The sequence below is a fragment of the Trichoderma evansii genome (assembly GCF_050947405.1).
Source record: "Trichoderma evansii strain SZMC 28006 chromosome Unknown GGI43scaffold_13, whole genome shotgun sequence".
Lineage (NCBI taxonomy): Eukaryota > Fungi > Ascomycota > Sordariomycetes > Hypocreales > Hypocreaceae > Trichoderma > Trichoderma evansii.
The window spans coordinates 945,346-966,604 of NW_028145193.1; the positions used below are offsets into that span (position 1 = coordinate 945,346).

At 49.3% G+C, this 21,259-nt stretch overlaps 8 protein-coding genes across 8 annotated transcripts; 5 read left to right on the top strand and 3 right to left on the bottom strand.

The window, feature by feature from the left end:
- The first annotated feature begins 132 nt into the window (after window positions 1–132).
- Window positions 133–2,105, top strand: GGI43DRAFT_83830 (WD40-repeat-containing domain protein). The gene is made up of 2 exons (XM_083210383.1): window positions 133–908; window positions 977–2,105. Exons 1-2 carry the CDS (start codon window positions 222–224, stop codon window positions 1,946–1,948), a joined length of 1,659 nt encoding a protein of 552 aa, XP_083059653.1. The 5' UTR covers window positions 133–221; the 3' UTR covers window positions 1,949–2,105.
- Window positions 2,106–2,314: 209 nt separating this feature from the next.
- Window positions 2,315–3,065, bottom strand: GGI43DRAFT_384983 (aminoacyl-tRNA hydrolase; the record flags this gene model as incomplete). The annotated part of the gene is made up of 2 exons (XM_083203592.1): window positions 2,315–2,631; window positions 2,705–3,065. 2 exons carry the CDS (start codon window positions 3,063–3,065, stop codon window positions 2,315–2,317), a joined length of 678 nt encoding a protein of 225 aa, XP_083059654.1.
- A 273-nt stretch (window positions 3,066–3,338) lies between these two features.
- On the top strand, window positions 3,339–4,502 carry GGI43DRAFT_408359 (ribosylnicotinamide kinase). Its single transcript, XM_083206348.1, has 3 exons — window positions 3,339–3,629; window positions 3,749–3,854; window positions 3,935–4,502. Exons 1-3 carry the CDS (start codon window positions 3,490–3,492, stop codon window positions 4,442–4,444), a joined length of 756 nt encoding a protein of 251 aa, XP_083059655.1. The 5' UTR covers window positions 3,339–3,489; the 3' UTR covers window positions 4,445–4,502.
- Window positions 4,503–4,583: 81 nt separating this feature from the next.
- On the bottom strand, window positions 4,584–10,010 carry GGI43DRAFT_83845 (uncharacterized protein). The gene is made up of 6 exons (XM_083210384.1): window positions 9,269–10,010; window positions 9,133–9,161; window positions 9,018–9,066; window positions 8,691–8,940; window positions 6,107–8,590; window positions 4,584–6,038 (listed from the first exon to the last, which is right to left on the bottom strand). Exons 1-6 carry the CDS (start codon window positions 9,725–9,727, stop codon window positions 4,723–4,725), a joined length of 4,587 nt encoding a protein of 1,528 aa, XP_083059656.1. The 5' UTR covers window positions 9,728–10,010; the 3' UTR covers window positions 4,584–4,722.
- Window positions 10,011–11,796: 1,786 nt separating this feature from the next.
- Window positions 11,797–13,655, top strand: GGI43DRAFT_84002 (uncharacterized protein). The gene is made up of 3 exons (XM_083210385.1): window positions 11,797–12,359; window positions 12,443–12,794; window positions 12,902–13,655. Exons 1-3 carry the CDS (start codon window positions 12,188–12,190, stop codon window positions 13,380–13,382), a joined length of 1,005 nt encoding a protein of 334 aa, XP_083059657.1. The 5' UTR covers window positions 11,797–12,187; the 3' UTR covers window positions 13,383–13,655.
- Window positions 13,656–14,683: 1,028 nt separating this feature from the next.
- On the bottom strand, window positions 14,684–16,109 carry GGI43DRAFT_408368 (proteasome core particle subunit alpha 2). Its single transcript, XM_083206349.1, has 5 exons — window positions 15,879–16,109; window positions 15,789–15,808; window positions 15,633–15,683; window positions 14,967–15,566; window positions 14,684–14,895 (listed from the first exon to the last, which is right to left on the bottom strand). The coding sequence occupies exons 1-5, from the start codon at window positions 15,920–15,922 to the stop codon at window positions 14,777–14,779; spliced, it is 834 nt and encodes a 277-aa protein (XP_083059658.1). The 5' UTR covers window positions 15,923–16,109; the 3' UTR covers window positions 14,684–14,776.
- Window positions 16,110–16,207: 98 nt separating this feature from the next.
- Window positions 16,208–17,933, top strand: GGI43DRAFT_408369 (E3 ubiquitin-protein ligase MARCH). Its single transcript, XM_083206350.1, has one exon. It carries the CDS (start codon window positions 16,562–16,564, stop codon window positions 17,501–17,503), a length of 942 nt encoding a protein of 313 aa, XP_083059659.1. The 5' UTR covers window positions 16,208–16,561; the 3' UTR covers window positions 17,504–17,933.
- Window positions 17,934–18,642: 709 nt separating this feature from the next.
- Window positions 18,643–19,851, top strand: GGI43DRAFT_84042 (galactosyl transferase GMA12/MNN10 family-domain-containing protein). The gene is made up of 3 exons (XM_083210386.1): window positions 18,643–19,028; window positions 19,133–19,560; window positions 19,628–19,851. The coding sequence occupies exons 1-3, from the start codon at window positions 18,734–18,736 to the stop codon at window positions 19,841–19,843; spliced, it is 939 nt and encodes a 312-aa protein (XP_083059660.1). The 5' UTR covers window positions 18,643–18,733; the 3' UTR covers window positions 19,844–19,851.
- Window positions 19,852–21,259: the final 1,408 nt, after the last annotated feature.

Sequence of the window (21,259 nt, forward strand, 5' to 3'; positions counted from 1 at the left end):
TGGTTATCAAGAATTTTTTGTTGTGGCTCGTTATCGATAACCGGGGTGGGCTAGCGCATTCTGATTCTGCCAATGGCAGCGCCGCGATAGGCCGCGACAAGTCTAGGCACTGGAAATTTTGTCTGCGACCTTCATTGCCCATTATTTTCTGCCAATAGCTAGAACCCAGCGCCTTGATTTCTCGAATTTGGTCGCGAAATCACTAAAGTCACATCAGCACAATGAGCGCTGAAGCAGCCGTTGCGCGGCCTCCCACGGCCCGCAAGAGCGATGCAATTGTCACCAAGGAGCGACGAACAGACATAGCCACTCGCGCAGAGCGAGAAAAGGCCCGAAGGATAAGGGAAGCCAACCAAGCCTATGGTCGAGGAAAGCAGATCAACACCAAGCAGATCAAGGACAAGAAACTCAGGAGAAATTTGAAAGAGCTGGAGAATAAATATCAGAATGCAGCCCTCAAAGCCAAAGATGCCGAGATTCTGCTGGAAAACGAATCGGGATTCTTGGAGGCCGAAGGAGAGCTGGAACGAACGTACAAGGTCCGACAAGACGAGATTGTGGCCAATGTTGCGGTCGAGACGGCGAAGAAGCGATTCGAGCTCAACTTGGATCAGCTTGGACCATACCTGTGCGACTATTCGAGAAACGGACGAGAGCTGCTGCTCGGTGGACGAAAGGGCCACGTCGCGACCATGGACTGGCGAGAGGGCAAACTCGGATGCGAGATCCAGCTGGGAGAAACGATTCGAGATGTCAAGTGGCTGCATAACAATCAATTCTTTGCGGTAGCGCAGAAGAAATACGTTTACATATACGACCGCAATGGCGTCGAATTACATTGCCTACGGAAGCACTCCGAGGTCACACACATGGAGTTTCTCCCATACCACTTCCTCTTGGCTACAATGGTATGAATCCCTTTAATTTTTTCTCTCCAGACGGGAGATGGCGCAATCAGCTAACCACGAAATTCCAGAACACCGGAGGCGTTCTGAAATACCAAGATACCTCAACCGGTCAAGTCGTCGCCGAAATCCCATCAAGGCTTGGACCCCCCTGCTCATTAACTCACAATCCCTACAACGCCATCATCCACGCCGGCCACCAGAACGGCACGGTTACCCTCTGGTCACCAAACTCTGCCGAGCCAGTCGTCAAGTTATTAGCACACCGAGGTCCCGTACGATCCATTGCGGTCGATCGAGAGGGCCGATACATGGTCTCAGCAGGACAAGACGCGAAAATGGCTGTCTGGGATATCCGAATGTTCAAGGAAGTCAACACCTACTCCACATACACCCCAGCATCTTCCGTCGCCATCTCAGATACCGGCCTCACAGCCGTCGGCTGGGGCACCTCAACGACCATCTGGAAGGGCCTCTTCAACAAGAACGCCGCCACCCAGGAGCGAGTAACACACCCCTACATGAAATGGGGCCGCGAGGGCAAGACCGTCGAGCGCGTCCGCTGGTGCCCCTTTGAAGATGTCCTCGGCATAAGCCACGACAAGGGCTTCTCATCCGTCATCATCCCCGGCGCCGGAGAGGCCAACTTCGACGCCTTCGAGGCCAACCCCTTCGAGACCAACAAGCAGCGACAGGAGACCGAAGTCCGCGGCCTGCTGAACAAGCTGTCGCCCGAGATGATTGCCCTGGACCCCAACTTCATCGGCAACATCGACCTGAGGTCCGACGCCCAGCGCAAGGCCGAGAAGGACCTGGACGCCAAGCCTGCGGATATTGCCGAGGAGATTCGCAACCGCGCGAGAGGAAAGAATGGCGCGTTGAAGAAGTACCTGCGCAAGCAGCGCAAGAGGAATATTATCGACGAGAAGAGAATGCGGGTGGACGAGCTGTGGAAGGAACAGCAGAAGAAGAACGACAAGAAGCGACAGGAGGTAGAGGAGGATCTGGGCCCGGCGCTGTCGCGGTTTGCAAAGAAGGAGTAATAGTAGCAGCTGGTACATATATAAACGTAGTATATACTAATACCCATGACATGATAGACAAATGTTGCCCGTGCAATGAAGGGAGCAAGGCTGTGATCATGTGTGCCAATGGTGGGAAAACGTTTTGTCATGAAATCGTCAAACACTCTATTTTCTTTTCCTATTCCCAATGTATCGTTTTTTATCTTGTTTAAATCCATACATAGCATCCTACCTATCTTGGCTAAAAATGCTTAGCAGCCTGTCGCCTAGACGCCGTTGATGCAACAATGCCCGCACATCTTATTCAGCCCATAAATCAAAACCATGTGCAATGATATCCCGTGTATATATATGTGTGTGTATGTGCCTCCAAGGACAAACTCCTTACAACAGTTTCAGTCCTCCTGTAACCTTGTCCACCAAGCTCTTTGGGGCCGGGCCAACTCCCAGCACCGTCATGCTGCCCGCCTCGATCTGTGTTCGGCCAGCATCCTGAATCACCTCGGCCGTGAGGCCCATTGCGCGGGCCTTGCCCCGCAACTCCAGCATCTCAGCCTGGCTCTTGACTTGCACGGCGATCTTGGCTTGGCCAAAGCGCTCCCATCGGGCGAGCAGCTTGCGTTCGGGGGAGGACGGGTCGGCGCGGGCGAGGGCCTTGTAGCAGGCGAGGGTAGCGTGAGAGCACTGAGCGGCGATTTTGCCTGTGATAATTGAGTTAGAATCCACCAGCCAAATAACAGAAGGGGGGTAAGAGAGAGAAAGATGTAGTCGTACCCTTGGTCATGCCCAGATCCGTCCTCACAACCAACACCAGCTTGCATTCCTCGCTAGTATCCTCCATCAAGCTCCTCTTCTCCGCCACTCCCGAGTCTCTAAACTTGAGCCCCTGTCTCATATCCGCGTCCAGCCCATTCGCCCAGTTCGGTGCATGGTCCAGCACGCCGTTGTCCTCATCCACATCGCTCTCATCACTCTCGACAGGGTCGCTTCGGTACTTTCGTCGTTCCTCGGCCAGAGCTGGGGAGATGAGGTATCCTCTGGCGGTGTAAATGCCAAACACGTAGCCTGTGACGACACTGGCGAGGGCGGTGGTGAGGATCATGCCCGTCTGGGTGGGCTGGTCGGGGGAAGCCATGGCGGGGTTGAAGAATTGATTGTTGGATACAGCAAATACAAATGTGTGGTATCTAGCAGCAGGTCTGGTGAAAGATGGAGAAGAAGACGAGCAGATGAGAGGCAGAATCTCGAGGCGGTGATGTTCAGGAGTTGTAAGAGATATGGGACATGCAGGTTTCAAATCTTGGACGCAGAAAGAGAAAAAAAGCGCCACTAGGCTGGCGCATGTGCTGTATCATCCGTAGAAACACCCAGCAATAGCGCTCTTTTACCGGAACACGGCGACCTGCTCGCCCTGTAAAGCCCCTCCAACCCCACCTTCGGCCGCTAAACCAGCGCTAAGACCGCGTGCTCTATCTTCATGTGAATCTGCGAATCCTCCAAGTCTGTTATAAATCGCCTTGAATCCCTATACTAACGCCATTCCTTCTCTCACCACCACCATGGCAGACAAAAAGGCCCTCATAGTGGCCCTTTCAGGCTGCTCTTCCAGCGGCAAAACAACCCTTGCTCGACTTTTGCGCGACATCTTTCCCAGCACGTTTATCCTGCATGAAGATGACTTTTACAGGCCCGAGACCGAGTGAGATTCTTCCCTCCCTTGTGTGTTGTTGAGTGAGTGGATACGGACGTCTTTTCACTCACTCGTCAACTCTCATGTCTTCTTATATCTTGTATTTATATACTGACAAGCAACTCCAGGCTTCCCATGAAGGAGGACCTTCTTGACTGGGACTGCGCCGAGTCTATAGATGTTCCCGCTATGGCCGAGGCTCTCGCTTATATCCGTCAACATGCTTCTTTTCCCGTATGCCACAACTCATCTCCTCCTCCAATACTCACATAAAATCATAATCATTCTCAACTAACTAATTAACCACCTCTCAGCCAACTCTCGACTCCAAAGAAGACCAAAACTCCGTCGGCAAATGCCCCGTCCCCCCCACCACAATCTCAACCCTCAAATCCAAAGTCTCCTCCTCCCTCCCCTCAACCCACCCCCTGAGCACTTCCGCCCTCAATCTCTGCATCCTAGACGGCTTCCTCCTCTACCCCCCTTCCATGTCCGCCATCCAGCCCCATCTCGACATCAAAATCTTCCTACGCGCTTCCTACGCAAAGGCCAAAGCTCGTCGTGAGGCCCGCGACGGATACGTCACGCTGGAGGGCTTCTGGGCCGACCCGCCGGGATATGTCGACAAGATTGTCTGGCCAAACTACGTGGCGGAGCATTCGTGGATGTTCCAGGGCGGGGATGTGGAGGGTGAGTACAAGGCCGATGTGCTGGAGCGAGAGGCTATTAGGGTGCCGAGTGATAAGGGCGTAGATGGCGAGATGGAAAAGATTCTGGAATGGCTGGTGGATCTGATATTGGAAGAGCTAAAGACGCATGCTTAATACTTTTAGACAGAGAAAATAAACTTGGCCTAGACAATAGATGAAATGAGGCTCTTTATTTATCGGCCTTCTATGTGAATTGTAAAGTAGCTCAAAGATGTGAGCATCGCTCCAGAAGTGAAATGTGTCTATCTAGTTAACCAATCTCGCATATAAGACGACAACTTTCGTCCATAGCTCCCTTTTATATACCCTAAAACAAAACCATAGCATCATCAAACATGTATGCAAAATGCTCATCCACTCATCCACAAACATTGTCAAAGCTCGCCCTTTCTTCAATCTCCTTCACCCATCACAACATCAACATCGGCTTCAGCTGTAGCCTTGGCCTCTGCCTCAGCATCTCTCTGCCTCTTCTCCTCCACCAAAATCTCCAACGCTTCCGTCGCAGCCTTCGTCTTAATCTCCTCCTTATTGATGCCTCCCCGAGATTCCACCACCATTCTCTCCCCAATGATGACTTTACAAAAGAACTCTTTATCACCAGGAGAGTCGGCAATGTCTTCCGTATGAAAGTCGTAGACAACAGTCTCCGAAATGGCCCACTTGCCCAACTCTTCCTTCGGGTGCTGTACATGTACCTTATCACGCAGCAGTCGATCCAAGTACTCCATAAGACCAAATTGAGCACACATAGCCTCGCACGCGTCTATCGACCCCGAGTCAATCCATACAGCGCCAAGCACCGCCTCAAATAAATCAGAGTAAAACTTCTTCGGATTCAGTGCCGCCAGCAGAGCCCAGGGATAGTGCGTGCCGTTCTTCATGGCATCGTTAATCCTGTCTCTCAAGGCCGCATGTCTCCCCACAGTCGCCGCCTGCTCGAGTCCAATGGGACTCGCTGCGTGTCGCATAAACTGCCACAAGTAAGTGTTCGTTTCTTCGTTTTCCACGCAGCCTTCGTCCGTCACGACAGTCTGGACGGATTTCAAGCCATGCTCCATCGTCATAAATGCGAGGAATTCGCCATTCACCAACGCTGTTTTCAACGTATGCATGGTATAATGGGGTAGATCCGGTGCCACTTTAAAAAGCTTGGTAACAATAACGTGATCAAGAACAGCATCGCCCAAGAATTCCAGCCTTTCGAGGGATCGCTTGCCACTTTCCATCACATTTTCCGCCACGTATGAGGCATGCGTCAAAGCTTCTGTCAAAAGAGCCTTCCGCTGAAAGTTATATCCCAGGAGCCTCTCCAAGGGCTCCAAAATCGGCGGAAGAGGTTCATCCGGCGACGCTCTGCTCAGAAGGATGTTTCTGCCCTCTTCTACGCCATCCCATGTGACTTCTGGGAGAAAAGTAGCGATACATCGCTCTGCCATGACAATCCCTCCCTCTTTATAAGAAGCACCAATCAATGCTTCAACCACATCTGCGAGTGTCTTGGTCGAAAGCCTCCTCTCAGATGCAGGAGCCGTAATTTCCTCTTGTAAGACGTCCTCCAGATACAACGGGCGCCACTTCTGACCTGTAAAAGGCTTTGTGACAATGTATCTGGGCAGTCGAAAGTCAACTGCTGCCTGGTATAGTCTAACGTTGGAAATAAGTCGGTCTCTCCAGTATGAGAGATAGCCCTCAGGCCAGTCAGGTTCTAAGCAACACCATGTTAGCAAGAGAAGGAGGGACAAGGTAAGTAATCCGTGAGGAGGGTCTTCTCACTGGTAACAGCGGCTTGTATACAAGTACAAAACTTGAGAATAGAATCGCCCATAAATTCTAGCCTCTCATAATTCATCGGCTCATTAGCACTACGCGCGCATATAGCCTCTCTAACCAAGCCCCAGTTTGTTATCCCAACCGGCTCAAGAACTGTGGTTGCCAGATCCCTAGCCATGAGCATCACACCCAGCTCATGTATAATCGTGGGTATTATCATGCCAAACATTGCATGCTTCGCCGGTATGGTGTCAACCATCGCCCACTCCACCGGATACACTCGCGAGTAAGGCCTGCTGCTAGCTAGCTCTTTCTCGGGGTCCCCTTGCATGCGGTGCAGGAAATCAGTTCTCCGCGTCCACTTCTTAAGCACGAGATAAGGCACCTTTTCGGGTGCCTTTTCATACCCGTAAAAGGCATTTTGCACCAGGTTTATAGAAGGCTTGGATTCGATCATATCCTTATACATATAGGGACAGTTGGTGTTATCTCGTATAAGGTAGTGTCCGTTCCTGACGGGCTCTTCGAACACATCATATCCAACTGCACCGATTTGATCCATTGAGAGCGATTCCTTCTTTGCCCAGATTCGTACCACGTGTTCTCGTTCTCCGTGAACTTCATCTTTGGGCCACCTGTGGGCAAAATGCAGCGCGAGGAGAGTTGACGTGTGATCTGGCAAAGACGCAACCTGATCATGCGGCACGCGCCTCCCTTTAGTAAACCGCAACTCCAACTTATGGTCTCTTTCGAGAAACAAGTGTATAGGTGGAGGCTGATTGAGGGGCTGATTAAGCTTTACAGGTAGCAAAATCTCATATTCGCCAATCACCTGGCCATTTTCTTCAGAGAAAACCAGAGAGTATAGCCACTTATCGTCGGTTTTCCGCCACTCAGGGGCAACTTGATGCCATGGCTTCATCGTGGGCTCACAAGCCACCTCAGCCACTCGAGTATCGATACCGGGAATCTCATCAGATCTAAAGGGCAGTAGATTTTCGTTCAGGAGCCCGGCATCATTAAGGGCCATATAGGCTTGGAAGGCGGCGTCTTTGGTGGCATTCTTTTCTGATCGCCACGAAGACGCACTGTTATACTGTCTCGGGTTCACGGGTATGAACGGTGGAAGCAAAACAGTGGCAGTCAAAACATCGGAATCCGGGTCTTTGTGAATGATGTAATCTGGTCGGCTGTCAACAAACTCTGCCGGCGATAAAACTCTGCAGAAATGCTCCAGGTGCGATTTAGCATTGTCAAAGTCGAGCCTCGCTCCACTCGATGGGTGAGTGAAACAAATGCTGCTGGGGCTCTCAGATTCTTCCACCATCCCTAGTTTCTGGATTTCCCTCTGTTCGTCTTCAAAGAGCTTCTTCATCTCCTCTTCTTTCTCATTCCATTTGTCTAAAGCCGGGTTATCTTGGTCAAAGAAAATGATGAGTCTCGAGTCCTTCATTCGCGCCCGTCCACGCCTCTGTATAAATGATTTTGAAGTCTTTGGGACATCAAAGCAGATGACAAGATTGCAGGCAGGAACGTCAATCCCCTCTTCCAAGACTGAGGTTGCGATGAGCAGGTTAATCTTGCCGGAGCGGAAATTTTGTAGAGCCTTGTAATCGCCCTTGTCCCCAAAATCATACACGACTTTTCGCCTTGATGAATAACTCGAAGATCCAACCATGGTGCCAATTTTGTATTTTTTCGTGATGGCGGGGTTTATAGAGAGGATCTCAGCGAGCATTTTCACCATAACGCGCTCTTCAACAAAGATGATTCCCACGGTGTTCGATTCATCTGCCGACAACAGTTCTTCCAAAAGCATAAGAACTTTGTCTGAAATATCGCTTATGTCTTGGGGGGTCTTGGGAGGAGGCTTGATGTCGACTCGGCGAAAGACGTCGGCCAAGTACTTCTTTTCACGGTCACGACACTGATACCACTGGTCAAGAAACAAATCACCTGCATCAGCTCTCTCAAGATAAGACGATATGCTCTTCCATATGAAAAGGTCAGCAGCCCAAGGCCCAAGCTGCTGGCATACTCCCTGCGACTGAGAGCAAAATGTCTTCATTTGAGTCTGCGTAAAGGTATCGGGTTTCTGAATCGTTTTCTCTAGTAAACGCTGGTTCCTCTCCGTAGGGTCTGCCATTAACGACAGTACAAAAGGATCTTTATTGATATCTAGATCACTGTAAACCTGATGAAGAGATTTCATGGCAGGAGTGGAGTGATCTTCGGCAGGCAGGTAGATTTTATGCTGAATATTGGGTCGCTTGACACATTTGAGGAGCTCGTCACGGTGCAGGGTGGGAGAGATACATCTTGCATCCATCAGCTGTTCCAAAGCTGCGAGATCTGGTGCGTGAGATTGAATGCTGGGGGTTGCTGTCAAGCCCATTATCGCGGGCACGCTCTTACCAGCCGACAGGGATGGGTGATAATGATTTTGCATAATCTTGCCGCCAGGGTTTTTGCCAATACAGTTATGGACTGGATCAGGACCAAGATGTGTTAGTGATTTGAAACATTTGAAATAAATAGAATTGTCTTCTCAATAACTGCGTCTTAAAGAGGACATTGGAACGCATACCTTCATCGAACACAATCAGCGCGAGGTGTTCCATTTTAATGTAAGCGTGGTCAAGAGCATCCAAGAGAATCTGGGGCGTTGTAATGACAATTCGAGTTTGCTCCAGAAGGGCATTCCATATCTCCTGTCCCCAAGTAGGCAGATGGCGATTGCCAGCCAGCATTTTCATGGGCACAGAGGGGATCTGCAGCGTCAGTACTGTATGTTGCTGAGCACTCAATGAGACGGTTGGTGTAATAAACCAAATAATCTGAGATGTCTTATTAGCGCCCATGTTCTTTCATAAGACTGCACGACTTCTAGCATAAAGCCATTCAGCCAGCTCACCTTTTTTGGGTCGCATTGCTCCAATTCCGCTTTGATACGAAGTACAGCTCTGATACAAGGTCAAGTCAGCATGGATCGATCAGGGCTAATAGTCACCAAGTCTATTTCGACTTACACTTGAGTTTTGCCACTCCCCGTGTCCATCTACACATAACATTACGCATTCGTCAGCACAATATATTTCAATTAAACAAACAACAACGTCAACATGTGATTTGTTTCGAATTAAAATTAGAAAACCCACAACTTACAGCAACAATCACATTCTGCTTGAGGCTCTGATCGAGCATCTCAAGCTGGTAAGCTCTCGATGCCATTATTGCTTGCTCTCCATTGCCACTTGCAGTTTCTGCCTGGCTTCCCGAGTCCAGAACATGTTGGGATGAGGCGTCTCTAATATCGGCCCCAGGCACAAGAGCCTCGTCCGCGCCAGCGCCGGCATCATCACTGACGCCCGCCCACTTCTCGATGCTGCGGCTAGCCTCCTGGTCCAGGGGTGTATCTCCCAGATGACGCCCTCCAGGCGTCCGTGATCCGGAAAAGTCTTCACCTGAGTTGACGCTGGCCGGTGTCACGTCACCACTAGATGAACCACGCATCGTCGACAGGGCCCTGGGAACCACGCCCGGAGCAGGTCCCGAGGCCGAACCAGGGCCACACCCAGATGCCAGGCTATCCGCCGCTAACTTGCATGCCGGAGTGCGCCACATGAGACGGCGGTACTTTGGCGCTGCCGCAGCTGCGGATCTTGTGTGACTCAGGCAACAACCACCTCTACGAAGCCGCAGGCCCCAGGATGGCAACCTGACGTGTGTTCCAGACGCAATCAAGACGGAAAGGGAAAAGGCGGTATGACTTTTTTTTAGGTTGCCCGAAGGAGAAAACAGGACCGTCGACTACATGCAGTCCCTAGTTCGAGATATTGTGCTTGAAAAGGCGTAGAGGTTGTTGCGGGGTAGCCGTGGCCGTGAACGCCCATGTAGCCTATAAGATGGATCGACTGCTGCGAACCAAGTAAATAGATAGGCTAATTTGAAATGCGTAAGGCTACTAGATGGGTAAGTCGAGTTCAGCGTCGTTTGGTACGCGCGGTGGGCAGCATAACCCCAGTTTAAAGGCGCATAAGACAAGGCTCGAGGCGTCAACAGCTGAGGCGTCGTCGAGCAGAATCCCCAGCACGTGGGACAAGCGCAGACCTCGTTTTTGTTGTTTTTTAGACAATTCAATAGAAAATCTTGGATGTTGGTAAATATTTTGAAGATGAAGACGCAATCAGATGACGAGTGTGGGAGGATGCCTGTATTATGCGCATGAAATATGTGTTGACTTTGGCTACATTCACTTACTCGTTACTCGAACCAGTGGGAGGCCAACGACATGCTTTGAAGCTATAAGCGCCCAACTCAATAAACAGAGCTTGTATGGAGCTTGGGCCAATTTTTCCAATATTTCTTCCAAATGGATCTTTCTATGGGTTACACGCTTGACTATTACATGAGTAGGTAACGGGCATGAAAGCTACACTACAAAGTAATTTCCTTTCGCCTCTATACATCTTTATTGGCGTAGGCATGACCGCACTCTACTATCGCTGGCAGAGGTACGGAGTAAGGCTGACGTTGTTAGCTCTGCTGTCTCGCCCAGAGCTTTGCCGACACTCGCTAAGAAACGTAAATGGGCTGCCTAACAAAAATCAGCACACGCCTAAACAACCAATCATGATGGCCTCACCATGACGATTTAGTAATAACTTCTACAGTATAGAGAAAACTGCAGATTCTTCATCAGTTCCGCCCCACGAGCGCTGTTTACTTCCCAACTTGGTCATGTAACAGACAAAGGCAGTTAGACCGACATGTAGGCGGCCCTGCGACGATAATATTTCGTGTTTCAAAATACGCTTTACCCGGCAGACCAACCAATAGACAGGTGGTCACAAGGCGTGTTTGGACATTGCGACAATTTTATTCTCTTATTTTCTAGGAGTGCTTAATAATTACTATACAGAGATGTCGGTTCTGGAAGGATTCGACTATTATAAGAACTCATTGCGTGCTTTTCTACTATTACCAAGCTGGGCTTTTATGACGCCTCGTTACCACTTTCACGACGCCTCGTTATCACTTTCACGACGCTCATTACCAGTTTGAAGGATCATGAGAGTTCCAGCTAAAGTTTAGTACTCTGGAGCACCGACTATCTCCGGCATGTTTACGAAAAGAGGATAACAAAGAGAGCATGTCCTCAGTCTCTTCGACTTGTAAAGCCATTGCCATCGCAATGTAAATGCAATATCCTGTCCTCTGACTGCAATAGTCTGTGACTGCAGATTAATTAAAGCTTCGCCTCGTTTAATCTAACCAACCGCCAAAGTCTCGATGCTCCAAGCCACACTCGGCCGGCACTTCCTCCACTTCTTCGGGGAATATCGACCCACCATCACGGATCTTGTCTTTCTAGGAACTCGCCAAAACCGAATCCCTTACTGCCGATCTACCGCAGCGGTGTTCCGTGGCCTTATGCAAAATAGAGGAGTCATAAGAGTCACATTTTCGGATATGGCTCATAGGCCGTTAAATTACAGAAGCTAGCGTGGCATGGTCCGCTATAAATAATCCGTGCTAGTGGATTCACGCCCAAGTTGACGGAGTAATACGCCGCCTTACTTGCACGCAGCAGAGCAGATGACCGCCAAGCATATGTGTTTATTTACCGCACGACGAAAAGGAAATTACAATGTAGCATCGAGATCACGAAAAGAGTAAAGAGAATAGGTCACGGCAGTTATAACAGAGGCATCAAGCATGTGTGACGTAGCATTTCTGCCCAATTGAGACTCGCTTCTTGATTGCTTCGTTGTTCAATCCATTACACTGTAAGCACCACGGAATTATACGAGTCGCCTGCATCAACGCCCAGGGTTGAAAATAGTTGCCTTTGCTATACTGCGAAACCAGAAATCTGCCCTTTTCTCTCGTATACCATAGGCTGTAGTGAATTGCCAAATGGTGTCGTAGCATCGAAGCTAGTCACTAGGCAGCCTCGTTTGGTCACCCCCAGGACTCTTTGTAGTTCGCAAAAACGAGTAGGCTAATTGGCTTTACTGGCGATATCCCATCCGCTCCACCAGCCACTTTAACCATGTAAACGCCAACCCGCGTATCCGATCCATGGAGCTTTTCGCAGCAGGCTTCAACGCCTGGGACCAGCTTTCCATCAATCGCTACGTCGATCAAGATGCCCAAATCTTAAAGGAGGAGCCTCATGACCTCTTTCGCTTCACAAAAGTTCTCTCTGCCACGACTATCAAACGACCAGTCTCTCGACTCACTTACACCATCGGTATTATTCATATTACCATAATTCCGTCCAAACAAACAACACGCTCCGATGTCGCCTATGCTAACAAAGAGATCCGTTGGCAGTTCATCGAGATGGAGGCCTCGTTGTCGCCGGCTTAGGCGCCGAGATTCTTGAAGAAGCCGAAGCCGAGTTTCTCTACACGTCAGCCGAAGCTGCCTCCGGGGAAATTTTAGCCATTGTCCACGACGAAGATGGCGACGACAATGACAACAACAAGTTAGTAAAGTATTCGTCCTTATCATCCCGAAGAGCTGGCGTCGAGCCTGCGTCAATCTTCGACTGCCACCCTCGAGCCACGCAAGTCGCTGCGTTCAACACCGGCTTCGTCATCCTCCACTCTGACGGATCGGTCTCTACTTTTGGGGACTCTCGGTTTGAAGCTTGTCTTGGAAGAGACACTGATGCGCCAGATCGGTAAGCCAACACAAAAGTAGGGTAGAAAACTACCCTGCTCCCCTCCCATTCCTCCGAAAAACAATCGGACCTCGTGTCCCACTAACCCGGCCAACCGAGCCCTATAGACCATCAGATAAGCCGGGCCCGGTACCCGACCTCAATGATATCACGTTGGCCGATGACCCAATCAAACTCGTCACCGCCAGCGGAACTGCTGTGGCGGCGCTGACGAGCAACAGCCGTAGTATCTATGTCTGGGGCTGCTCTCCGCCATCAGCAGCTTCAAAAGCATCCTCAGATAACTCTCAGACTCGTCGTCTAGGACATACTTTTCAAGAACTATCGGGTGTGCCCAACTACACGGAAGTCGACGGTGGAAAAGACGTCGTGGATGTTGCCTTGGGAGAAGCTCATGCCATTGCACTGACCCTGGATGGACTAATTTATGTGATTGGTGAGAATAGTAATGGTCAGCTCGGGCTTGGGAGAGAAGTTGAAAGAGCAGAAATATGGACGAGAGTTCCGTTCTTGGCTGCAGATGGTTATGAGATTGTGGGTGTGGCAGCTGGTCCGCGAGCATCCTTTATTCTGACCGCTAAAGCATAGATGGGCTTGTCGCAGCAGAGCTTGCTGTAAAAGGAAAAGGGTAATATTTTATGCTTATTTAGATTGCTTTCGTCGGCAGCATACAGGCGTGTGTTGCTTAACATTGCAAAAAGCAGTGGCGCTTTTGCGGTCTCTTTGCTCTCTTCGCTTTGGCACTGGACCTGTTTCTACGAGAGGCAACGGACACAAAGTAGCCATCTATCCCAAATTCTCTTATCTATTGAGCTTGTATTTCTCATTATTTATATTAAAGTCTGCTTGATTAATAACCAGAGCATGGGCATGTCTATCATAGACTTAGCATCATTTATTCTAACGGCCAAAATATAGATTTGTTGCCACATCGTGTCTGCTAAAGCTCAGATCATGTATGAAAAGGGCAAAAAATTTGTACTTGTCTACTCTACGAGCAATTGAGTGTACATCATTTCACATTGTAAGAAGTGTTGACGCTTTTACGCTCTCTTTGCTTCAGCACTGAGGTGGCTTCCACAAGGGGCAACTAACATAAGTTAGTCTTCTATCGTGCCAAATTCTCTTATCTTTTAAGTTTTGAATGCCTCGTTATTTATATCAAAGCCTACTATATCGTTATTCAGAGCATTCGAATGCTTTATTTTAGCGGCAAAGTTTAGATGAATTTGCCACAACAGTCTGCTAAAGCCCAGATCAAGGATGAAAAGGGGGTCTATTGGAAGTATATTATATCTATTTATACTGATTGCCATGGTTACCATCAGCCATAGTTTCAGGGCGTCGCGCTTATATGAGTCTATGTTTGCTTTTGCGTTTCCCTGTAATTTTATATCATGCATCTATAATAGACAATCTGTGGGCAAAGCAATGGTCGTGAAAGAAGGTGGGGAAATGCTCAATTCGTAATGATGGTTTCGAATCGAGACGTGATTGCGTCACAACCTACGCAGATTGTTAGAAAAATCGGAATGCTGAGTGGCTAATACAGAGCAGAATATTCCTCAGCTCATCCTGTAGACTGCGCAGCTTCTCCTCAGCACCCTTCACGATGGAGAAATGCCAGTCAAGGCAGATACCCGGTATTTGTATTTGATGGCGGTATGAAATCTCTTCGCTACTAAAAGGCGCTCACTGGGGCCGGCTGGCAGGGATCCCAAATCAAGGATGAAAGGGAAAAAGATGAATTTTTTTTTGTCTCCTCTACGAGCATTCGAGTGTACGTCATTTTACATTGCCAGAAGCATTTACGCTTTTACGCTTTCTTTGCTTTAGCATTGGCTAGTGGCTTCAACTACAAGGGGCATTCAGCCTGAAGTAAGCCTCTATCGTGCCAAATTCTTTTTGTTTATTAAGCTTTTATGCCTCATTGGTATACATCAAAGCCTGCTTTATCATTATTCAGAGCATGGGTATGTCTATCATAGACTTGACAAGTAATCCTCAATCTCCTGGGGAGTCAACTTTCTAAACCGGGGACCAGTGGCACCCTCAACGCCTTCAACGCCCAGCAGATGATGAGCCGGGGGTCCAACAATACCTAAAAAGTAATAAATGTTAGAAACACACAAGTACCACTCGTATGTCATGTAAGTGGAAAGGAAAGCTTACCGATTTCGATAGAATCACCGTTCATCTCACCCTCAATGTTGTCCTTGAGCGTCAACAGGGCAATGTGAATGGCATCTTCCAGCTCCAGCTCCTCGGAATATCTCTTCTCCAAAAAGGTCTTGGCCTTGGTCGCACTCTTGCCAATGGCCGTGGCCTTCCAGGGGAAATAGCTGCCCGTGGGGTCAACCTGGTACAGCATGGGACCTCCTTTGTGAATTCCTCCAGTCTTTTTTGTCTTCTTCACCTCCTCGCCCTCCTTGATCTCAGTCTCCTCCTCTTCGGGGTCGATGCCCTCGTCCCAGCCGGCAACCAGCATACTGACACCATATGGTCGGACACCAGCTGACTGGGTGGCCTCTTGCATGACTCTGGCCACATCCTGCACGAGTATTCTGGTAGGAGGGTATTCGTTGTAGATACGCTTGTAGCCTGTGTGTGCAACCTTGCGCGCTCTGTCGACTAGTACTCTGTAGTCGGGTCCCATGCCGGAGTAGACGGTACCGATGTTGGGAGTGATGTGGCTAATCTTGGACAGACTGCTCTGGTCGGCGAGGGGGGAGGACGATTTCTTTTCGGTAGCAAGGACGATGCCATTCGTGGCTGTAAGATTATTCGGTCAGCTCGCTGGTCATCTGCCGCGATACTGGCAGTTCAAGCAACCCATACCTTTAATACCAAGAGCAGTGATGCCCTGGTTGACCGCATTCAGCGCATACTCTGCAAGACAGAAATCAACATGTCAGCCTCATTCTACACCATTCCAACTGTATAACCATCTGAATAGTCCGAGTGATGGGTCCGGTTGCCAAGAGCTATGCGTACCGATTTGTACCAGCTTGCCGCTATCGAGGGAACAAGGTCAGTAGAGGGGTCTTTGGGAGATGGAGATGGAGATGACATCAGCCTGCGTACCTGGGCGAGAATGTGGTCAGAGAGAAGGAGTATCTGTCAGCCATGTCTGGATGCTGGTCGAGAATCTATCAGGTCAATTGCTGTGATATGCGGTGCGCCAAATGCTTCTTCTCGAGTGTTGATGAAGCTATTCTGACCCGAGCTGCTCTGCTACAACACAGTGGAATCCCACTTGCGGCAGCAGGCACACTGAGCTGCGCGTCAAGCTTGGCCCAGGCAGTGGGTTGGCTGCGGAGCTTTTATTTTGCCGAGTTCCGGTGGGGGGAGCTTCATGGAATTTCCAGCACTACCACTTTTGGTACTTGAGCTTTTCTCGTTGACCAAACTCCGCCAGAGAAAAAAACCATTTTCCGCAGTCGCACAGCCGGAGAATTCGGCTAGCTGAGCTACATGGAATGTGAGGCGGAAATCGATGAAGTGGCCTCTTCTATTACTTTCAACGTGAAGACTTGACGCGTCGCTTTTCTTCCTTTCCCGCATTACTGCCTGACCAGACATTTTGCCAGGTACTACTCTGTACCATGTGAAGCTACCAACTGCTATCCCTTTGTTATCCTTCTTCTTATTGAGACTACTTATTGCTTTACCAGCTGGCTGAGAAGCTATTTCAACTTTTCGTCTTTGTGGACGCGTCGAAAGCTGACCCGAAACTGCTTATTGCTGCTTCGAGAGAAATTGCCGTGATGGAGTGGTTTGGCGAGCGAGCCCGAGCGCCGTATCAGTCGTCGGTTCACGACAAGACTTTTACCACTTATCCAGATGAGTGGACGGCATCTGAAAACGAGAGGGAGCATACATCTCCACAAGCTCAGAGTCAGCCGCCACCAGACGCTTCGCACAAGCAGAGGCGATACAAGCCACGAACGTGTCGTATTTGCCTAGATGTCGTGGAACCAAGATACCCTTCAAATTCGAGCAAGCCGGTATACGTGTCCGATGACGCCGAGCTAGGAAGACTCTTGTCCCCCTGCAAGTGCAAGGGATCGCAAAAATATGTGCATGAGGGATGTCTCAATTCTTGGCGGCTATCAAACCCCACTGCTCAAAGAAACTACTGGCAATGCCCAACATGCAAGTTCTCCTATCGACTGGTACGCCTTCATTGGGCCTCGATGCTAAGCAGCAAATGGGCTCAAGCCGGGCTGACGGTGGCGATACTTGTTGTGAGCATATTCTTCCTAGGATTTATGGCAGACCCGCTCATCAATCTTTGGGTTGATCCCGTTGGTACAATCAGCGAAACCGTTTCGAGTGTGGTGACGGACATTGAAGCGCTACAAGAGCCAGACTGGGAACCGCCAACGACTTGGTCGGAGCATTTTATCAAGGGCTTCTTCTCCCTTGGCCTCGTGGGCATCTTCAAATCCATGCTCGCCGTCTCGCCGTGGCATTGGTGGAACCTACGCAGCATGACGGGACGACGCCAGGAAGGTGGAAGAGCCAGAGTTGAAAACATCAGCCTTTTGTTTGTCGTTATTGGGGCCTTTACCGCCCTGATGGGAATATGGAAAGGAGTGAAGAAGCTCAGCGAGCGCGTGCTGAAGAATGTGAGTGAGAGAGTCTTGGATGTCGGCACTGATGACGATGACGGTGACCTTGATGAGGACGAAAGGAAGGATCAATGACGAACTTTTCCGTCTCTCCATGCGGATCTACCATTGCTTTTCCCTCTTATTTGACGATATCCCAACGTTTTGCACACTCTTAAGTTGTCTCGAACTCGCTCTTCCGTGTCAAGCCAACTAGTCTGCGTGCAGATAGCGACGCTCTACCATTGCTATGGGCAAAGGCCGTCTTGGTTCTTTGTCCGCTGGCATGGTATGAGATTTGCCGGTGCGTTTTTGCGTGCTCTGGAAGCCCCTCTTTGGGGACTGAAGACATGGCGATTCCAGCAAGTATCTGCTCCGTACGCCCCAGTACACCTACCTTTAAGCAGTATCATTTGGACAGCCCGGCACATTTTTAACATAGAACGTTAACTGTATAATATATATTTTATCATAATTCTTGTTTTCGATTCAACTATTGAGCCAATTCAACTATTTACCTATCTTCTCTTGTAAATATTGGGCAGTCAATCATGTCGTTGTAAACTCTACTTTGACTTGTACATTTACCTACGCCTAATACGAGGTACAAAGTACAATTTACAACTTGAAAAAAGCCTCGCCCTTATCAGCCTCATCACAGCTCTGCGATAACACCTGAATCACATCTCCTGCTTGGTACTAGCCCGTCAGCTTCGGCGCTTGAGTCCGTATGCAGCGCTACTGGCATAGAATACGAGGCGAAGCCGCAAGGATAAGGCGCCGTTTGCAAGCTGTTGCTAGGCCGGCGATTCGTACTGCCGGCGCCGACGCCTCGTGTTCCAGGCCAGCTAGCACTGACCGAAAAAAAAGAGACCCCTAATATAGCAGCACCGTACAAATGTCATAAGGGATCGTCGTTCGCCATCGCCTCACCGCGCGCGAATCGCCTTTTTCGCAGCGGCCCGTAACATTCATCCCGCCACTCGTTTAATTCGATTCGATTTGGGTTCTTGATTTTAGTGATTTTTATTCGCACCAGCTTCTGTCGACGGACGCTGCAGCCTGTGGCTTTCACGGACCTGCTTCCGCCCGCTCTCCTTATCGGCTGTCGCACAACTGGCCTCAGGACGATACAAGACGCCATTCTGCAACTCTCGCATCCTGCCACCTCTGGAATTTAGCGAATCGACTGCATAATCTGATTTAATACACTGCGACGAAACGAAACAAGACAGACTTGACAGAAACCGCTTCAATCGATATCCTTACTCAAACCGGCTACTGCGTTGGGGATACGAGATACGAGATACCCCTCGAACCGACAAGATGCATTACGCCTATCCTGCTCGCAAGAGCTCCAACCCGCCTCCCTTCCGACCCAGATCTACGAGACTGCCCGGCTTGCGAAGGAGTCGTCTCAGGACCTTTGGCATTGTTGCGTTTGCGATATTTGCGCTGCTTTGGCTCTTTTCAAATCCAAGGGTCCCTCGCCCCGATCACGAGCGTGTGCCTTCAGGCCAGCCGCCAGTTGTCATTGTGACAGTCATTGATCCGACTTCATACACTAACGCCTATCTAAAAACAATCAAAGACAACCGAGAGCAGTATGCGGCCAAGCATGGTGGGTTGCCCCTCTTCTTCATTCCTCTGTCTCTTCTTGTCTCAGGACGAAATAAGCCATGGTTCCAAGATGCGCAGAAATTACTGACACGCAGATAAATACAGGCTACGAGGCATTCATCGTCAAGGCCTACGACTACGATACTCAAGGAGCGCCACAGAGCTGGTCGAAGCTCATGGCTATGCGACACGCATTGACCAAATTCCCGGAATGCAAGTACATCTGGTATCTTGACCAGGATGCCTACATTATGGATGTGAACAAGTCGTTGGAGGAGCAGATCCTGGGCCAGAGGAAGCTCGAGAGCTTAATGATCAAGAACTACCCCGTTGTTCCTCCGGACAGCATCATCAGAACGTTTTCGCACTTGAGGGCTGATAATGTTGATTTCATCGTCAGCCAGGACACTTCAGGTCTGGTGGCTGGAAGCGTGATTGTGAGGAACAGCGAATGGAGCAAATTCTTCATTGAGACTTGGATGGACCCTCTGTACCGAAGCTACAACTTCCAAAAGGCAGAGAGACACGCTCTGGTAAGTCGATTTGAGAAGAAGCAAATGGGGAGAAGAGAAGAAAGCAAAACTAATGCAAGAAATGCAGGAACACATTGTTCAATGGCACCCCACCATCCTCTCGAAGCTGGCGCTTGTGCCTCAGCGCACACTCGGCCCATACACGCGCACCGACCAAGGCGATGGCTACCAAGACGGCGACTTTGTGGTCTATTTCTGGGGCTGTACCAAGTCAGGCCAGGGCAGTTGCGAATCCGAATCGACAAGCTACTACAAGAAATGGAGCTCAGCTTTTGGCAACTAGAAGGAGAGCAAGCATTCTAATTACTTACCGGACGAAAAAAAGACAAAGGTAGAGAAGGTTTGGAAGGCAAATAATGGGTATAAAAGAAATATCGAACAAACAAACACTTGGGAAAATATGGAAGGCGGGCGACTGCGGCGGCATGGAACACAAAATCAACCAAAAAACAAAAGATACTCTTGCGTAATAACCCGGCGTTCGTTCGGAGCATATATCCTTCTTGGAATCTGTACATCCACGGCGTTTTATCTTGGTTGGTAACGTATTGTATCGTTGATAGCTTTGGAAGAAAGAGATTTGGTAAAATATTCGAAAAAGGGACGATACAGGGGGTGGGTGGAAATAACAAAGTTGGGGTATTTAAAGAGAATGAGGATGGTTTCTAACTACAGGAGGGAGAGGGAGAGGGAGAATGGGAGTGGAGAGAGGCAAATTATATAAAGCAAACGGTATTACGCTGATGAATTATGTCTTTTTACTTTTTTTGATTGGACTCGTCCAGCGTGGAGGATGAGTTGATATTGGGGAAGGGCGGGTACTTTACTTATAGCTGCTTGGCTACTTTTGATAATACTCTATTTGAATACTACTGGATATCAGTGCTTTGTCGTAGTAGCGATTGACACGAGACAGATATGCTTGTCTTTTAAGATGAAGTGGCATGTTGTTAATTAACATGTGATAATACGCCTGATGTATAAAGTAGTAAACAAGGACTGAGGACACGACGCATATAGCATTTGCTGGTGGGCATTGCCCAGTATTTGGAAATTTTGACAGTCAACGTTACCTTGTATTTAATGGCCTAGTACTTGGTGACACGTAAATAGTCGACCGCATTCGGCCTTGGGATTCATATTGATTTGCCATGATATGATGCCAAAGTGGGTAAACTGCAAACTCAATCCCCAGCCCGGGCAACTTACACGGTTGCAGAACTTGTAAGTACATGCTGCTCTGTAAAAGTTCCCAACATTGCGGTATTTTATTCATAATCAGCCATCAATATATACTAACTTTGCAAGATTCTGAATCCTATTGGAGGGGAAAAAGGACAAATTATTGACAATCAACTCCGTTCAACAGTTCAACTATCACCTGTTCAAACATCTTGACTGGTTTTCCGTCTCACGGCGTCCGCGGGTTTTTCCATACTGCGCTTCAGTCCCGTCTCGGCTTAGCGCCCGTCCCGCTGGAACATGTGAAGGCGGGCGTCACATCAGGGCGCTATCCCTTGCTGGGTATTTTGCGGGGCCAGTACATGCCAGCCGAGGCGCGGGATTGGGCAGGTTCGAGACGAAGACCACTTGCTCTTTCCCGGAACACGGAACACGCGCATCATGGACTGCTGGGACGAATCGGTTGCGGGAAAACATGTACTCTGCAGCGGTAATCTGGCGGCGGGGGTACCTGTGC

Excerpts from the sequence above, each read along its gene's own strand:
- GGI43DRAFT_83830 (XM_083210383.1), top strand. The coding sequence starts at position 222 with ATGAGCGCTGAAGCAGCCGTTGCGCGGCCTCCCACGGCCCGCAAGAGC. Across the intron at positions 909-976 it reads ACTTCCTCTTGGCTACAATG|AACACCGGAGGCGTTCTGAA; the intron begins GTATGAATCCCT and ends ACGAAATTCCAG.
- GGI43DRAFT_408359 (XM_083206348.1), top strand. The coding sequence starts at position 3,490 with ATGGCAGACAAAAAGGCCCTCATAGTGGCCCTTTCAGGCTGCTCTTCC. Across the intron at positions 3,630-3,748 it reads TTTTACAGGCCCGAGACCGA|GCTTCCCATGAAGGAGGACC; the intron begins GTGAGATTCTTC and ends AAGCAACTCCAG. Across the intron at positions 3,855-3,934 it reads GTCAACATGCTTCTTTTCCC|CCAACTCTCGACTCCAAAGA; the intron begins GTATGCCACAAC and ends ACCACCTCTCAG.
- GGI43DRAFT_83845 (XM_083210384.1), bottom strand. The coding sequence starts at position 9,727 with ATGTGGCGCACTCCGGCATGCAAGTTAGCGGCGGATAGCCTGGCATCT. Across the intron at positions 9,162-9,268 it reads AGCAGAATGTGATTGTTGCT|ATGGACACGGGGAGTGGCAA; the intron begins GTAAGTTGTGGG and ends TGTTATGTGTAG. Across the intron at positions 8,941-9,017 it reads AGCAATGCGACCCAAAAAAG|ATTATTTGGTTTATTACACC; the intron begins GTGAGCTGGCTG and ends AAGACATCTCAG.
- GGI43DRAFT_84002 (XM_083210385.1), top strand. The coding sequence starts at position 12,188 with ATGGAGCTTTTCGCAGCAGGCTTCAACGCCTGGGACCAGCTTTCCATC. Across the intron at positions 12,360-12,442 it reads TCGACTCACTTACACCATCG|TTCATCGAGATGGAGGCCTC; the intron begins GTATTATTCATA and ends ATCCGTTGGCAG. Across the intron at positions 12,795-12,901 it reads GACACTGATGCGCCAGATCG|ACCATCAGATAAGCCGGGCC; the intron begins GTAAGCCAACAC and ends CGAGCCCTATAG.
- GGI43DRAFT_408368 (XM_083206349.1), bottom strand. The coding sequence starts at position 15,922 with ATGGCTGACAGATACTCCTTCTCTCTGACCACATTCTCGCCCAG. Across the intron at positions 15,809-15,878 it reads CTGACCACATTCTCGCCCAG|CGGCAAGCTGGTACAAATCG; the intron begins GTACGCAGGCTG and ends TTCCCTCGATAG. Across the intron at positions 15,567-15,632 it reads CACTGCTCTTGGTATTAAAG|CCACGAATGGCATCGTCCTT; the intron begins GTATGGGTTGCT and ends ATAATCTTACAG.
- GGI43DRAFT_408369 (XM_083206350.1), top strand. The coding sequence starts at position 16,562 with ATGGAGTGGTTTGGCGAGCGAGCCCGAGCGCCGTATCAGTCGTCGGTT.
- GGI43DRAFT_84042 (XM_083210386.1), top strand. The coding sequence starts at position 18,734 with ATGCATTACGCCTATCCTGCTCGCAAGAGCTCCAACCCGCCTCCCTTC. Across the intron at positions 19,029-19,132 it reads GCAGTATGCGGCCAAGCATG|GCTACGAGGCATTCATCGTC; the intron begins GTGGGTTGCCCC and ends AGATAAATACAG. Across the intron at positions 19,561-19,627 it reads AGGCAGAGAGACACGCTCTG|GAACACATTGTTCAATGGCA; the intron begins GTAAGTCGATTT and ends CAAGAAATGCAG.